The sequence below is a fragment of the Eriocheir sinensis genome, chromosome 14, assembly GCF_024679095.1.
Source record: "Eriocheir sinensis breed Jianghai 21 chromosome 14, ASM2467909v1, whole genome shotgun sequence".
Taxonomy (NCBI): domain Eukaryota; kingdom Metazoa; phylum Arthropoda; class Malacostraca; order Decapoda; family Varunidae; genus Eriocheir; species Eriocheir sinensis.
Genome location: NC_066522.1, coordinates 10,766,061 through 10,782,752, shown reverse-complemented (window position 1 = coordinate 10,782,752; position 16,692 = coordinate 10,766,061). Strand labels below are relative to the sequence as shown.

The 16,692-nt window shown below is 50.8% G+C and overlaps 1 protein-coding gene across 4 annotated transcripts in view; it reads left to right on the top strand.

Annotated features, from left to right (window-relative positions):
- LOC126998432 (FERM domain-containing protein 6-like) overlaps positions 1 to 16,692 on the top strand; it is a 91,427-nt gene that overhangs the window by 46,620 nt on the left and 28,115 nt on the right. For 3 of the 4 annotated variants that reach the window (XM_050860110.1, XM_050860109.1, XM_050860111.1), the window contains 6 exons: positions 1,044 to 1,143; positions 2,669 to 2,745; positions 14,309 to 14,388; positions 14,766 to 14,952; positions 15,935 to 16,159; positions 16,472 to 16,555. In XM_050860110.1, coding sequence (XP_050716067.1) covers positions 1,104 to 1,143; positions 2,669 to 2,745; positions 14,309 to 14,388; positions 14,766 to 14,952; positions 15,935 to 16,159; positions 16,472 to 16,555 — 693 coding nt within the window. In that variant the 5' untranslated portion in view covers positions 1,044 to 1,103. Of the gene's footprint in view, positions 1 to 1,043; positions 1,144 to 2,668; positions 2,746 to 14,308; positions 14,389 to 14,765; positions 15,910 to 15,934; positions 16,160 to 16,471; positions 16,556 to 16,692 lie in introns of those variants that run through there. The other variant, XM_050860112.1, reaches the window with a different exon arrangement.

The window sequence follows — 16,692 nt, the reverse complement described above, 5'->3', positions numbered from 1 at the left end:
TTCTTATTATTGTTATTGCTATTACTTTTATTATTATTATTATCATCATTATTTGTATTCCGCCATGCCCACTGCCACTATGTTCCACCCTCCCCACCACCACCACAACCACCACAGATATATATTCATCGCTTACCCCCACCACAACCACCACATATATATATTCATCCCGTACCCCCGCCTCCCCCAACCCACCATCACCCACTCCCCACCACCACCACAACCACCACAGATATATATTCATCCCTTACCCCCACCTCCCCCAACCCACTATCACCCCTGACCCCCACCACAACCACCACAGATATATATTCATCCCTTACCCCCACCACATATATATATTCATCCCTTACCCCCCCCACCCCCAACCCACCAACACCCACGCCCCACCACCACCACAACCACCACAGATATAGATTCATCGCTTACCCCCACCTCCCCCAACCCACTATCACCCTCCCCACCACCACCACAACCACCACAGATATATATTCATCCCTTACCCCCACCTCCCCCAACCCACTATCACCCCTGACCACCACCACAACCACCACAGATATATATTCATCCCTTACCCCCACCTCCCCCAACCCACTATCACCCACTCCCCACCACCACCACAACCACCACAGATATATATTCATCCCTTACCCCCACCTCCCCCAACCCACTATCACCCACTCCCCACCACCACCACAACCACCACAAATATATATTCATCCCTTACCCCCCCTCCCCAACCCACTATCACCCACTCCCACCACCACAACCACCACAGATATATATTTATAGCTTACCCCCACCTCCCCCAACCCACCATCACCCCTGACCCCCACCACAACCACCACAGATATATATTCATCTCTTACCCCCACTTCCCCCAACCCACTATCACCCCCCACCACCACCACCACCTTGGACCCCCCGTACCCCCCACCATCACCCTTACCCCCCACGCCCCCACCACCTGTCCTGCTCGCCTTCACCTGTGTCACGCCCTCAGTCCCGGCTCACCTGACCCAGCCTTCCCTCGCCCTTCGCAGGTGAAAACCCGAGTCGGCGAGGTATACAGCCAGACGTGCTCCTACCTGCAGCAGCTGGGCATGCAAGACACTGAACTGTTTGGGCTCGTCGTCAATATAGGTAAGTGATGGATGGATGGTCTTCTATTTTGTTTTGTTCAGAGTTTCCTTTTTTTTTTTTGGTATATATATATTTTTTTTTCATTTCTTCTTTCTTCGTGTTCTGTGTCTTTTTTTCTTCTTTTTCTTTTCTTTTTTTTCCTCTTCTTGTCCTTCTTTTTCTTCTCCGTCTTCTTGCTCTTGTTGCTCTTGTTGTTGTTGTTGTTGTTGTTGTTGTTGTTTTTTTTTTCTTCTTTTTCGACTACTACTACTACTATTACTACTACTACTACTACTTTTTTTAACTTCATCTCTCTCTCTCTCTCTCTCTCTCTCTCTCTCTCTCTCTCTCTCTCTCTCTCTCTCTCTCTCTCTCTCTCTCTCTCTCTCTCTCCCCCCCCCCTCCTATTTTTAAGAAGGGACAACGAAATAACTCACCTTCCTACCTTTCCCTTACTCAACATTCACCTCCTGATATTGCTGACGTCAGACCCCCTTCCCTCCCCCCTCCCCCTATTCCGCAGTATATATATAATCCGGGGTGGCGTTGCTGACCTTGACGGTGCTCCTCTGACCTCCTGCATGACTGACCCGGTTTGTCTTAGTCCCGTATTCTCAGACGCTTTCGGCTCTCACAACAAATCTTTCAAAAGGTCACGAAGGAGATTAGTAGTCGGGTTCTCATGAGTGTTTTTTGTTTTCATATTCATGGTGCAAAAGCCTTGTCAAACTGTCACTTATAGGCTCATGAAACTGCCCTTGGGAATACTAACACAACAACCTCTACGAAAGCCTGATTAGAGTGAGTAAGCTCCGAAGTGTACATTCCCGAAGTGTGTAAACATTTGTAAAGGTTCTAATGAATGTATTTCCCTAACATTCATATGAGTGAGTAAACCCCGAAGTGTACATTCCCGAAGTGTATAAACATTTCCAAAGGTTCTCATGAATGTATTTCCTTAACATTCGTGGTGCAGAGGCCTTGTCAAACTATCACTATAGGCTCATAAAACTGACCTTTGAAATACTAACACAACAACCTCTACGAAAGCTCGCCTCTTGCAGTCTCTCTCTATATTCTTATGTTCTTATGTTCTTATGATCTTATTAACCCCTTGAAGGGGAGAACGTAATTTCCATTGTGATTTGGCTGCCAATAGACGATTTTAATGAATAGAAACCAAATTTATTAGATATGCCCTGTTTAGTAGCCTTGTCCAATAAGTTATTTGGTATATTTAGCTACTTTTTCGTGATTTATGGCTAAGAACAGACGATTGTATATAACCAAGTAAAGATGTGGGCGTGAAAAAGTTAAATGTTGGTGAGTCAGCCCCGGAGTGTTTGAGGATATGGTTACCGTCCTTGGTGGTGGTGGTGGTGGTGGTGGTTATGACGGCAGTGACTTGGTTTAGGTGCAGCTGATCCTCGTGTATGTCCGTGTCCGTGTGTGTATGTGTGTGCGTGCGTGTGCATCGTGGGCGTGAGCGTGACATGCCATCGCTGAGTTGTTGCTGACCTTGGCGTTGCTGCTTTTTCCGTTGCAGATGGAGAAAATGTGTTCGCAGACCCCGACAGCAAGCTCAGCAAGTATGGGCCCAAGGCGTGGAAGACGTCACTCAATGTAAGTATTCGCTGATTATGTTTTACCTGTGTGTGTGTGTGTGTGTGTGTGTGTGTGTGTGTGTGTGTGTGTGTGTGTGTGTTTACGTCTGCCACACAGCGCTAGGAACCGGAACAAAACTGGCATGTGGACTAAAAAAAAAAATCCTTGAAAGAGAAGAGAAAAACGAAAGCTGCCGCGGCACAGAACTCAGACGAGCCTCACCCCAGACAGCGCCACATAAGAAATACACACACGCAACCTTAAGATAACAACAAGAGGAGGAGAGAAAAAAAAAATACCGGCTGCCAATAGACGATTTTAATGAATAGAAGCAACATTTATTAGATTTGACCTGTTTAGTATTTGGTCCACGAGCTTCTGTGGTATATATAGCTACTTTTTCGTAATTCATGGCTAAGAACACACGATTGTATATAGCCAAGTAAAGATGTGGGCGTGAAAAAAGTTAAATGTTGGTGAGTCAGCCTCGGAGTATTTGAGGATATGGTTACCGTCCTTGGTGGTGGTGGTGGTGGTGGTTGTGACGGCCGTGGCTTGGTTTAGGTGCAGCTGAGAAACAAAACTACCACAGCACCGTTCTTAGTTCAACAACCTACGTAACTTAAAATCAACAACATCTCGTGACACAGATTCGAAACAAAAAGTGTGAAAGGGAAAAGTACATGCCTTACACTCTTGAGGCCATCCATATCTGACTGAAACTTGCAAGATATGAAAATATTATGAACATAGACAGTTTTGGAGTCGAACAGGTACTCAGTCAGCCATATAGAAAGCCAACCAGCCTCCTAGATAGCCACCCAGCCACCCGGTCATATATTCGTAGAAAGCCAACCAGCCCCATAGAAAGCCAGTCATCCACTCCCATAGTCAGCCAGCCATTTAGTCAACCACTCACTCAAGTCCGTCAGCCATGCACACGTAGATAACTAACCAGCCTCATAGAAAGCCAGTCATCTACCTCGATACGCAACCAACCTGTCAAGTTAATCACCCAGCCAGCCAACCAGTCAGCCAGTCAGCCAACCTTTAGCTCTCAGTACATCTTTGACACAGCCTTGACATACCACCACCACCACCACCACCAGAGAAAATGCAAAGAGAGAAGACCCACCACCACCACCACCACCACCGGGAAAGTCTGCCTGGAGCCTCCTCGTCTCCTGACACCCCCTCATTTGCATATTTTATTTTGACGGGTCGCAAGTGGTGGTGGTGGTGGTTATGGCGAGGGTGATGGTGGTGGCGGTGGTTGTGATTGGTCTGATAATTATTGTGGTGGATGTGAGGCCTGTAATGATGATGATGGTGATGGTGCTGCAGTGGTGGTAGTAGTAGTAGTAGTAGTAGTTGGAGTGGTAGTGGTAGTAGTTATTGGTGTTATTCGTTGATGTTGTTGGACTTGGTGGTGGTGGTTGTGGCGGTGGTCGTGGTGGGCGTAATCTGTAACAGTGATGGTGGTGGGAAGAGAAGGTAAGGGGGCGGGAGGGAGGGAGGAAGGGAGGGAAGGGAAGGGAAGGGAAGGGAAGGGTCAGAATTGAGAACAGAGGATTGACGGCAGGTGGGGGCGGGGAAGGTAGGGAAAGAGAAATGGGGCTTGGAAGGGAGGATGGGACAGGAATGGGAGAGAGAGAGAGAGAGGGAAGGGAGGGGGAAGGAGGGTAAAAAAAGGTCAGAAATGAACAGAGAACTGAGTGAGGGGGAGGGGCTGTTTGGGGAAGGAGGGGGAAGGGGTGTAAGACTTGAAAGAAAGAGTTACCTTAAATTGAGAGAGAGAGAGAGAGAGAGAGAGAGAGAGAGAGAGAGAGAGAGAGAGAGAGAGAGATGACAGGAGAAAAAAAGAGGTTTAAATGGATATACGGAAGAAACGGAGAGAAAGAGGAACGAGGTAAGAAAAACAACATCTCAAAACATAAGCTGAAGAGGAAACTAAGAGAGAGAGAGAGAGAGAGAGAGAGAGAGAGAGAGAGAGAGAGAGAGAGAGAGAGAGAGAGAGAGAGAGAGAGAGAGTAGATGGAGAGAAGAAGAAAGTGTCCGAAGAATTACAACCAAAAGCATACAATTGAGGAAGAGAAATGGAAGGAAAAAAAGGCTAAAGAAGGCGTAAGGAAGAAATGGAGAAAAAAGCAACATTGGAGGAAGAATCAGAACTCAAAAGATGACAAGATTGAGGAAGAGAATCGGGAGGAGGGGAAAGAGGAGGAGGAGGAGGAGGAGGAGGAGGGGGCTAGATGGGAGGGAGTAATGGAGGAGAAGGAGGAGGGGGGGGAAGAAGGAATGGAGAGAAAGTGCCTCCATGTATATTAGTATAATGGCGGATCACCAGCATTCTTCTGTAATGACGCCTTCAGGGGCCTAGCCTGCTGCCCCGCCCCGCCCCACGCTGCCCCGCCCCTTGTCCGTCTGTCGTGCCCCGCCCCACATAAACCCACCCCGCCCCTGTCCGTCTGTCACCTCGCCCCCCACCTCCCCCCCCACCCCGTGCCATAACCCTGTGCCCCGTTCCTCAATCTTGCCCCAATATATCTCTTCCCCGATGCCCCGTCCCGCCCCTTGCCTTGTCACCCCTCTCCCCCGATCCCCCTCCTCCCTCTGTGCCCCGCTTCTCAGTCTTGCCCCATTATATCTCTTCCCCGATGCCCCGTTCCGCCCCTCGCCTTGTCATCCCTCTCCCCCTCTCCCCCTCCTCCCTCTGTGCCCCGTTTCTCAGCCTTGCCCCAATATATCTTCCCCGATGCCCCGTTCCGCCCCTCGCCTTGTCACCCCTCTCCCCCTCCTTCTCCTGTGCCCTGTCCTGCCCTCGCCTTGTCACCCCTCTCCCCTCCTTCCCTGTGCCCTGTTTCCCAGCCTTGCCCCAATATATCTCTTCCCTGATGCCCTGTGTCACCCCCCCCCCTTTGCTCAAATCCCTTGCCCCGTTTTTCTAGCTTTCCTCAATCCATCTCTCTTCCCCGCTGCCCCGCCCCACCCTTGTCCGTCAGCCGTGTCCCGCCCCCCTCCCTCCTCCCCAACCCCCCCCTCCCTCTCACCCTCATGATTATGTAGCCATCACTCACCACTCACCGGGGCGACCATGGATGTACGGGGCATGTGATGTACACGGTCTAGGTGGTGCACACACAACTATAGTGGAGGTGGTGGTGGTGGTGGTGGTGGTGGTAGTGAATGCGGAAATCGTAGTAGTAGTGGTGGTGGTGGTGGTGGTGGTGCTATAATCCGAACTAGAGGGAGCAAACCAGAGTGTTTTTTTGTTATGGTGGTGGTGGTGATGATGGTGGTGGTGTTGATCCTGGAGGGTAAGTGGTGTGTAGGGATGTATATATGTATGGTGTTGTGTCCGTCTGTGAGAAGGGTTGGTGGTGGTGGTGGTGGTAGTGAAGGCTGCATGTTGTTTGTTGGTGGTGGGGGTGGTGGTTATGGTGATGAGGGAGGGAGGGAGGGGGGAGGGGGTGATGGTGCTGTTGCTGTAGTTGAAGAGGCGGATGGTGGAAGGAAGTATAGGGTCGTATTTTAAAACATTTCGTCGCCCAAGTTCACATATTAGGCAAGGCTTTCGTAGGAGTTGTGGGCATTTCCAGGGGTAGTTTTATGGCCCTGGTGGTAGTCTGACCCTTCCTATGTACCGTGAACCTAAAGAAACACTCATTAGAACCCGATTGACCTCCTCTTTGACCTTTAGAAATAGTTGATGTGAGAAGTGGAGGTGTCTTATAATACCAACCATAGTGATGATGATGATGATGATGATTCTAGAGAAGGGATGAGTTACGAGATCATATGGCTGTTGTATTCGTTCCTGTTGCTGTTGTTGTTGTTGTTCTTATGGGTGACGGTTGTAGTGACGGTGGTGGTGGTGAAGGATGGGGTTTGTAGTGACGAAGGTGGTGGTGGTGGTGGTGGTGGTGAAGGGGCCATGGAAATGAAGGTATGGGTGCCCTCCTGTCACTCTGCGTACCATTATCCCAACCAAAAACCATCAACCTGACCGCCGCCCTCCAGCTCTCTCTCTCTCTCTCTCTCTCTCTCTCTCTCTCTCTCTCTCTCTCTCTCTCTCTCTCTCTCTCTCTCTCTCTCTCTATCTATCTATCTATCTATCTCTCTATCTATCTATCTATCTATCTCCCTATATAAAAAGATAACAACACATTCAAATTACACGTCTTTGGCGCTCACTGGTTTTGTCTCTGATCTTCGTTACCCTTTGTCCTCCTCGAGCGCGCGCACTGACATAGCCCAGGCAGGTAGAGAGAGAGATAGCTGGTAGTGTGTTGATGTAGTGTTACGCTGCTGAGGGACGGAGGGAAAGGACTCGCAATATAGGGATACTCACGAGGGAGAGTTTTCATATAGACGTGACTCGTTCTCTACGCAGCGATACAGGGATACAGGGATACTAACAGAGGGAGAGTTTCCATATAGACGATACATAAACAGATGATATACAAAGAGACGAAAGAGATACCAATAGAGGGAGACTTTGCACACAGACGGTACACAAACAGACGAAACACAGCCACGATACATAAACAAACGATACATAAAAAGACGATACAGGAATGGTAATAGTGAGAATTCCCAGACAAACCATACATAAACAGACGATATTCAAACAGATCATACACAAACAGACGATATCCACAAAAAAACTCAACAGACGATACACAGACACGATACATAAACAAACGATACATGAAGAGACGATACAGGAATGCTAACAGTGAGAATTCGCACACTACTGCTACAACTACTACAACTACTACTACTATTACTACTACTACTACTACTACTACTACTATTATTACTACTACTACTATACGAAAAGGAGAATAGCTAGGTTTTAAAGATTTTTTTAGGTTCACGGTACATAAGAAGGGTCAGACTACTACGAGGCCCACACCAGTACACGTGTAAATACCCAGAAATCCTATACGAAAGCCTTGCCAAATATGTGTACTTGGGTGCCGAAATTTTTAAGAATATAGCCCTTGGATTTCTTTTTATCGTAAGCCCCGCGCGAAGAGAAAGTTGCCGTGATGGGAGTAACTCTGAGCCCTTTAAATGTCTGTTTCGTAGGCTTAGTTTCGCTGGTCAGGCATCTACTTCTTTTTCCACTTCTCCTGATAAGAACAAAAGACCGTCGAAGCGTTTGTGTGTATACCCGAACTTGTGTATGCATCCGAAGTTGACCTCTCTCTTGGCCGTGAAATTGACATCTCTTCTTCAGGCCTCTTGCTCTGTTGTCTTTTGCCGGAGCGTCGTCTGGCGGGATTTTTTCTTGCTGTTTTTGTTTTTTGCCCTTGAGCTGCCTCCCTTGCTGTGGAAAAAAAAAAAGGGAAAGGATAGTGGAACGAGATAACGAGACCAGACCCTCGCTTTCTGCTCAACACATAAATCAAGCTTCGGGCGTGTGATTTGTTGTGGAGTATCCTTAAATTAAAATCACTCTGCACCTCCTCCTCCTCCTCCCCTCCCACCTCTCTCGGCTTAGTGGTGGTCGCGAAACGAACAAAAATTCCTGACCTCCCTATCGCGACGCAGCTTCTAAAACTCTACGGAAGATACACGCCATGATCTAAATCCTTCTACTATACCACATTCTCTCTCTCTCTCTCTCTCTCTCTCTCTCTCTCTCTCTCTCTCTCTCTCTCTCTCTCTCTCTCTCTCTCTCTCTCTCTCTCTCTCTCTCTCTCTCTCTCTCTCTCTCTCTCTCTCTCTCTCTCTCGTCCACTCTAAACTCGAACCTAATCCCTCGAGAGTTCACCTGCACACTTCCCTTTCATCAAATAGCGTGCAGGTGTGTCGGGGAGCGCTGGCCGGCAGGGGCGAGCGGGGCAGGTGTGTAGAGGAGGTGGAGTGTGTTAGCTGTGATGGAGTGAGGCTGGAGTGGAGGCTGTGGAGGGAGGGAGGGTACGAGCCGGTGGAGGGAGGGAGGGAGGAAGGAAGGTAAGGAGGGTAGATGGAGGCAGCTGAAGCCGTTACCCAAGCCCCGCTGGCTGACTGGCTGGCTGGCTGGCTGGCTGATTGGTCGACTGGCTGACTGTCTAGATGGCTGACTGACTAGATGGCTGGGTGGCTGACTGACTAGCTGGCTGGCTGACTGACAGATTGGTCGACTGGCTGACTAGATGGCTGGCTGGCTGTCTGATTGGTCGACTGGCTGACTGTCTGGATGGCTGACTGACTAGCTGGCTGGTTGACAGATTGGTCGACTGGCTAACTAGATGGCTGACTGTCTGGCTGGCTGACTGACTAACCGATTACCTGACTATCCGACTGTTTGGCTGGCTGAATGGCTGACTGGCTGGCTAGATGACTAAACGATTGGTTGGGTGGCTGGCAGTCTGAGTGGATGGCTGGTTGAGTGGCTGGCTGGGTGACAGGATGGCTGGCTAACTGGCTGGGTCAGTGGATAGCTAGATGAGAATGGATCAACTTGAATGGCTGGCTGGCTGAGCGTAGTGGCTGGCGGGTGAAGGAGAGCTATGCCACGCTGATGACTGTTTGATTGGCTGACGGACTGTGTTCTTTCGTTTGTAGAGAGGAGGAGGAGGAGGAGGAGGAGGAGGAGGAGGAGGGATAAGAGGAACAAGAACTAGAAGAAAAAAGATGGCACGAGAAGGATCAAGGAAAGAGGATGAAGTACGAGCAGGGGCAGGACAAAATGAAGAGGAGGAGGAGGAGGAGAAAAAGAAGCACGAGAAGGAGGAGGAGGAGGAGGAGAAGAAGCACGAGGTGGATCAGAAAGAGGAGGAAGAGGCACAAGAAGGAGCAAGTAAAAAGGATGAAGACGAGAATGAGAGGGAGAATGAAGAGCAGGAGGCCAATGTGTGTGTGTGTGTGAGAGAGAGAGAGAGAGAAAGAGAGAGAGAGAGAGGCTGGGTGGTGGCTGGCTGGCTGACTGGCTGACTGACTGGCTGGCTGGCTGGCCGCGTGATCGACTGGGCGGCAGGTCTCGGCCTGGTGGTGGTGGTGGTGGTGGATGCCTAGCACAATCCCTCTCAGGAATGTATATACACGCTCCACTATTACCAAGCGGGGACCGTCCAGCCGACCCTGCCTCTGCCCCCCTCCCCCCTTTCCCCCTCCTCCCCCCTCTCTCCCTCCCTCTCTCTCTCTTAACACTGGAAACTTGCGAAATGTTACTTAACTGTCAATGCGTTTCTGTGGTATGTGTGTGTGTGTGTGTGTGTGGTGGTAGTAGTGGTGGTAGTAGTAGTAGTAGTAGTAGTAGTAGTAGTGGTAGTGGTAGTAGTGGCACCAACATCAAGGAATAAAAGTTCAAGCTTATAAAAACGGAGGAGGTGCATGCTGATGGTCATAAGCGTAACTGTGGATCTGTCGGCGGGGGGGAGGCCGTGAATCGTAGTAGTAGTAGTAGTAGTAGTAGTAGTTGTAGTAAGTTAGTTGATGTGATAGCAGTGTCGGATAATCATGATAGTTAATGGTAGGGATACTAGTAACAGGTAGTAGTAGTAGTAGTAGTAGTAGTAGTAGTTGTTGTAGTAAGTTAGTAGTTGATGTGATTGCAGTGTCGGATAATCATGATAGTTAATGGTAGGGATACTAGTAACAGGTAGTAGTAGTAGTAGTAGTAGTAGTAGTAGTAGTAGTAGTAGTGGTGGTGGTTGTGGTTGTGGTTGTGGTGGTGGTGGTGGCGGCAGCGTTGCATCTTGTCGCCACTCGCCGCAGCTGTCAAGACCGTCACCGTCATCCTAGGCCGCACGTCATCTCGAACTGTGATTAATGAGAGAGAGAGAGAGAGAGAGAGAGAGAGAGAGAGAGAGAGAGAGAGAGAGAGAGAGAGAGACGATTTGAATATATAAGTGACGCCCAGAAGCTTCGTTGATTGCTGCAAAACCAAAGCGATGCCGTGGATTTTTTTGTGTCACGCCTCAATGTGTGTGTGTGTGTGTGTGTGTGTGTGGAGGGGCAGGTTATTGGCCGGTCATGAGCGGGAAGAGATTGGTATTTACTGTCCTGTTGAAATCTCCCGTCCACACCGCCCTTCAAAATACCTGTCAGTAGAACGAGAGAAAGAACACCGGTCGGGTGCTGCCGTTCACTTCCTTTCACATTTTCTTTCCTCTGTTCCTCTTCCTTTCACATTCCCCTCCCTCATTTCCTCCTCCCCCTCCCTCATTTCCTCCTCCCCCTCCCTCATTTCCTCCTCCCCCTCCCTCATTTCCTCCTCCCCTTCCCTCATTTCCTCCTCCTCCTCCTCCTCCCTTTCTTCTTTCCTCCTAATACCTTTCCTTCCACCGTTTCTTTCCTCTCTCACTCCTTCCTTCCTTTCACATTCCTTTCTCTTCCACCTCATACCTCTCTCTCTCTCTCTCTCTCTCTCTCTCTCTCTCTCTCTCTCTCTCTCTCTCTCTCTCTCTCTCTATCTCTCTCTCTCTCTCTCTCTCTCTCTCTCTCTCTCTCTCTCTCTCTCTCTCTCTCTCTCTCTCTCTCTCTCTCTCCTCTCCTCACTCCTTCCCTTCATCTTTTCCTCATTTCTCCTCTTCTTCAAAATTACCCTTTCCCGATACCCTTTTTTCGCTCTTGCCTTCATTCACCTTTCCTTCCATCCCCACCCTCCCTTTTTTTCTCTCCCTTTACTCCTCCTCTTCCTCCTCCTTTCTTTTTTTCTCCGCCCCTCCCTTCAGCATCCCTTCCTTGCGGAGTCCCAGATGCGGGCGTGCTGGAGGCGTGGAACAGATGATGGTGGCCGTGGTGGGTACCTGGAGGGGCCGTGATGGTGCCTAGGGTAATGACAGGTGACGTAATAATAGTGACTCTTAGCCCTGTGGAACGTGGTGACCGGGAGAGTTGTGTGGTGGTGGTGGTGGTGGTGGAGCCGTGGGACAGGTTATGGTGGTGGTGGTGGTGGTGGTGGTACGGCGCCGACCAAACAGTAGCACCACAACAGGATTATCGTAAACACTGATGGGGGTTGTGGTCAATATTGTTTCATAATTTCATAAGCTTTCGCGGTTCTCGTATATTTTCGTTAAGTAGTATAGAAATTTCGATTCCCCGATTCCTCCTCTTCCCCCTCCTCCTTCTCTTCTTCTCTCCCTCCTCTTCTCTCTACCTATCCCCCACACATACTCCCCCCCGTGCTCTTCCATTGTTTTTTTTTTTTTTAATATGTATTCGTAAACCTTCATTTTTAGTGTGTGTGTGTGTGTGTGTGTGTGTGTGTGTGTGTCGGGGAGCCAGTTCCAGTAGGGGTGGTGGAGAGGACCTGGAGTCTCAGCATGCAGCGAGGCGCCTCCACTCTCCTGCTCCTCCTCGTCATCTGTGTTCAGTCGCTCGTGAATTCGCCACAAAATAACATGAGCCGACCTTCAGGCATTCCGCGGACCTCCGACCCTCCAGGCGGACACGTCGGCCTAGAGCGACAAGTTTGTAAGGTTGCTCGCAATTGATAAATAAATAAATTCAGTTCGTGGGCGCCCAGCCAGCGAGGACTTGGCTCGATAAACGGCCATGAACCTTACACAACTTTCCCTGCTTAATGATAAGTTTTCGATTTCATGCAGAGGAAGGGCGTGTGAGTGACAACGTGTAGCCTCGTGCGTGGAGGGGCGCGGGCGGGGTGTGGAGGGTTGCCATGGTGACGGCGGGCGGGCGGGCGTGTGGGACTTGGCCTCTGAGGAATTCACTGACTCGGACAAAACGTTCAAGAATTCGTGGCATATTTCCTGGGCTGCGCTGCGAGCCGGGTAGGCAGACAGCTGCGTGGGGCCGGCGGCATGGGCCGGCATTTTAATCTATGCACCAAAATTCCGTCGAGCGATCATGACAGCTCAAGGTTTTGGGTGTTGTAGGGAAGTGGCCCCGTCTGTGTTGCGAGGGGCCGCCGGCGGGGTGTCTTATCCGAGGAGATATTAATATTGAAGTGGATAAAAAATGTGGTATTCTGATTTTCAGGTGTAAAAAAAAATGTGCAATAGTTCGCTCGTGGATGATGGCAGCGTCCTGATGTTCACACTGACCCCAGCTTAGTCGTGCCGGGCGCCGCGGCCCCTCGCCCTGCACCACGCGCGCCCCGCCGCACGCCTCGCCACGTTGTCCTCGCTGCCGAGGCCCCGACAAGTAGACTTTGCAGGCTAAGCATCACTTACTAATTGAATTAAATGAGTTGAAGTCAGGTGGGCGGGTCGGGAGACGGCGGGCATGCTGGAAAGACTCTGACCGTAGTAGGAACGTGGCCGGGGGCAGCCTCGCTCGCGTGCCAGATGTCGCTAGATTCCTGCGGCCACACGCTCTCCCCCGCGGCCCTGATTGTCATAATGGATGCCGAGGGGGATTCAACACCCAACATTTGTGCAAGAAATACACCCCGGTGAGAGGGAGCTCCGGACGCGGGTTTTATCGCGGTGTGATGAAGATGAGCAGCGGGGAGGGCGGCGGCGGCGGCGGGAGCGGCAGCGGCCCGGGTAAGGTGGCCGTGCGCACCTTCATAACCCGGCCTGGTACACCACAGCCTCCACGGCGCAGCCCCCTCGCTCCCCTGCCGCCTCAGAACACAGCCTACATGCCCAGACGCTACACCCCAGACGGCAGGGGCAGGATGGATGGCCGCGAGCGCTGCCTCCTTCTCCTCTTCCTCCTCCCTCTCCTCCTCCTCCTCCGTGTCCATCCCTATATGCCTGAACCACCGCCTGCCGCTCCTGCCGCCGCCGGACCACCACACCAGCCCCGACTCAAGGCCACGGCTCACACCAGGCCACACTGCGCCACCCCTACGCAACCTCCAATCTCCTTCCATAACTCAGCCATGCGACAGATTCCCCCTTTGTACCGACCTTGGCTGAAAATGAGGATTTTTAAACGTACATTCTCCAGTCTTTTTTTTCTTTCTTCTTCTTTTACCCTGAGCACAGTCCACACACCAGTCCCTCCACCCAGCGGCGAGCGCGCGGCACCACACCACTCCAGCGACCATACCACACCGGCCGCCTCCACACTAAATAATTATACAGACTCGACCTGCTCCACACTTATGCCGAAGTACCACCACTTATATGCAAACTGAACAGATGCTGCTGTCTGAAATGTATAAATAAAACGCTACGTAAGCCAGTGTGTGTGTGTGTGTGTGTGTGTGTGTGTGTGTGTGAAGGTTGAGTGCAGCAGATACATCCGTACTATCAAGCTACGGTGTGTTGGGGTCAGTGTTGGCGGACAAAGTGAGATGGTATTTATGCAAACTATCAAGGCTATGGCGGATCGTATCTTTGCAAGCCATCCAACTATGGCAGGGGGTGTTTATGCAAACTATTGAGACTGTGGGTGAAGCTATTCGTGCAAGCTTAAGACTATGGCTGTAGATATTACTGCAATCGTAGACAACGGTAGGTGGCATATGTATGCAAACTATTTGACTCTTACAGGTTGTATTTATGCAAACTATCAGACTGACAGTTTGTATCTATGCAAACTATCAGACTCGGACAGGTTCTATGAATGCAGACCTGCATTATGCCGGGTTGTATGTGTGCAAAGTATCCGACTACGGCAGGTTGTATCTGTGCAGACTATGGCAGGGGCATGTTTTCTCTCCACACAGGGGATGGACGCGAGTGGCGAACCTCTTCTACAGTTCAAATTCCGAGTCCAGTTCTACGTGGAGACGCATCTCTTACTTAGGTGCGTGTGTCCTCACTTTTGTTGCCTTCATCACCTCTTGCCTTCAGCATCACTGCCTTGCCTCGCGCTGATTGCCCTCTCCACCGCCTCCCCCATTGTCACCACCACGTGTACTCTACTTATTGTCCTCTATTGTCGCCTTCATCACTTGTTCTCACCTCTTTGTCCTCACCACCCCACCCTCATTGTCCTCGCCAGCAGGTCGTGTGCTCCCCACCATTCAACAAGTCCTCAAGTGTCTTCACCTCTTAAGCGTGTCCCAACCACCTGCTGTTTTGTACTCGTATAGCTTTTTTAAGTTTGCCTTTTGATGTGCCTTTTTTCTGGTTCATTCGTCCTCTCAGTCCCCAGCGTCCTTACCTTCCTCTCTCCCGCAGGGATGGCCTCTCTCGCCTCCACTACTACCTGCAGCTGCGAGAGAACGTGTTGCTCTACCAGCAGCCCCTCACCGAAGAGGCCGCCTTTCTGTTGGCCTCGCACGCGCTCCAGGCCGACCTCGGTGACTTCAGCGAGGACCAGCACCACGGCCACTACTTCGACCCCGCCCACTATTTCCCATCCTGGGTGAGTTGTGCCTCCCCCTCACTCCCTCCTCTCTCCTATGACCCTCCCACAGGCGAGACGGGAAGCAGAGGTAACCTGTTGTTTCACAGAAGGCATTGTCGCTGTGAACCTTGAAGGCGGAGATTAGTTAGGCGATGGGATGACTTGAAGGACCCTAGGGAGTTGTGGAGCTGCATGCAGTACTTCCTTGCTGTCGCTATTACTCGCGATGGTGACTGTCAAGCAGTGCGTCTTTATAAGTAAGGACATGGGTGGCTCTAGAAGTATGTAAGTTCGATCGATCAGACCACGTCTCCTCCGCGACTAACAGCTTGTATCAAACCTTGAGCTGGTTTTCATGCCTTCAGACCTTCGAGACCCTGCAATCGGAATACAACCGCTCGCACATTGCATCCCAAGCACTCAGCAGACCATGGCAGCCTGTCTGTAATGAAGGGTGGCGTCCATGCTAATTCAAACTGCGGCAGGTGACAAGTGGTATTTGTGCTATCAGGCATTGACAAAGATAAGGCTGACGCTTCCAGACTGAGGCCGTGTGCATCCGCGCCAGGCCGGACGAGCTGCAGCGACGGGAGACTGTTGGGTCGTGGCGGGTGGCATCTATGCAAACCGTCAGGCTGCGGAGGACGGGCATTCCAGGAGCCACTGTCACATTTGTACGACCCGGAGCACGCCGGCGATTTCGATTATGTGAAGACGCTTTGTTTCTCCTGTTGTTGTTGTTGATGTTGATGGTGATGCTGCTGTTGTTGTTGTTTTTAATGTTGATGGAGTTTGTGAGCATGAAGATGATATACATAGCAAGGTAGTTGTTTTCCTTTGATGAGTGGAAACTTTTTTAAACAACTGATGATGCTGTTACAAAATATGTGTGTGTGTGTGTGTGTGTGTGTGTGTGTGCGTGCGGCACGTTACATAGGTATTACAGCCGCGTACAGCAGTGTGCTAAATAAGTGTTGTGTGTGGGGGGTTGTCGCTGCAGGTGGTGGAGCGGGTGGGCGCTGGCTACCTGATGGACCGCGCCTCCCAGCTGCACCGAGACAACTTGGGCCTCACGCGGGCGGAGGCGCAGGAGCAGTACATCCGGGAGGCGTCGCAGCAGGAGGCGCCGCACAACCTCCACCTCTACCGCCTTCGCTACAAGAAGCAGGACCCGACCCCGACCGTAGTCACCGCCATATGCGCCCGCGGTCTTGATATTTACGAGGTGCGTGCGTACGTGCGAGAGAGAGAGAGAGAGAGAGAGAGAGAGAGATATTGAGATAGTTAGCATAAGAAAGGAAAGAAAAATAAAAGAGTGAGTGGGAGTGATCGTGCGGGAGAGAGAGAGAGAGAGAGAGAGAGAGAGAGAGAGAGATTTTGCGAAAGGTTGCATAAGAAAGGAAAGAAAAAGAAAAGAGTGAGTGGGAGGGATCGTGCTGGAGAGAGAGAGAGAGAGAGAGAGAGAGAGAGAGAGAGAGAGAGAGAGAGAGAGAGAGAGAGCACCTCGCTAACGCCTACGCCTGTTCGCCTGCTGCAGGAGGACCCCACGGCGCCGCTCCACACGGGCAGAAAGCTGATTCAGACCTTCCAGTGGTCCACCATCGGCAAGCTGACCTTCGAGGTGAGTGTTGAGTCGCCGCCTTTGCTTCGTCTTCCTACTCCTCTTCCTCTTCCTCTTCCTCCTCCTCCTCCTCCTCCTCCTCCTCCTCTATTTTTACCGTTTTCCTCGCACTCGTTTTGTTTCTTTTTCGTTTTCTA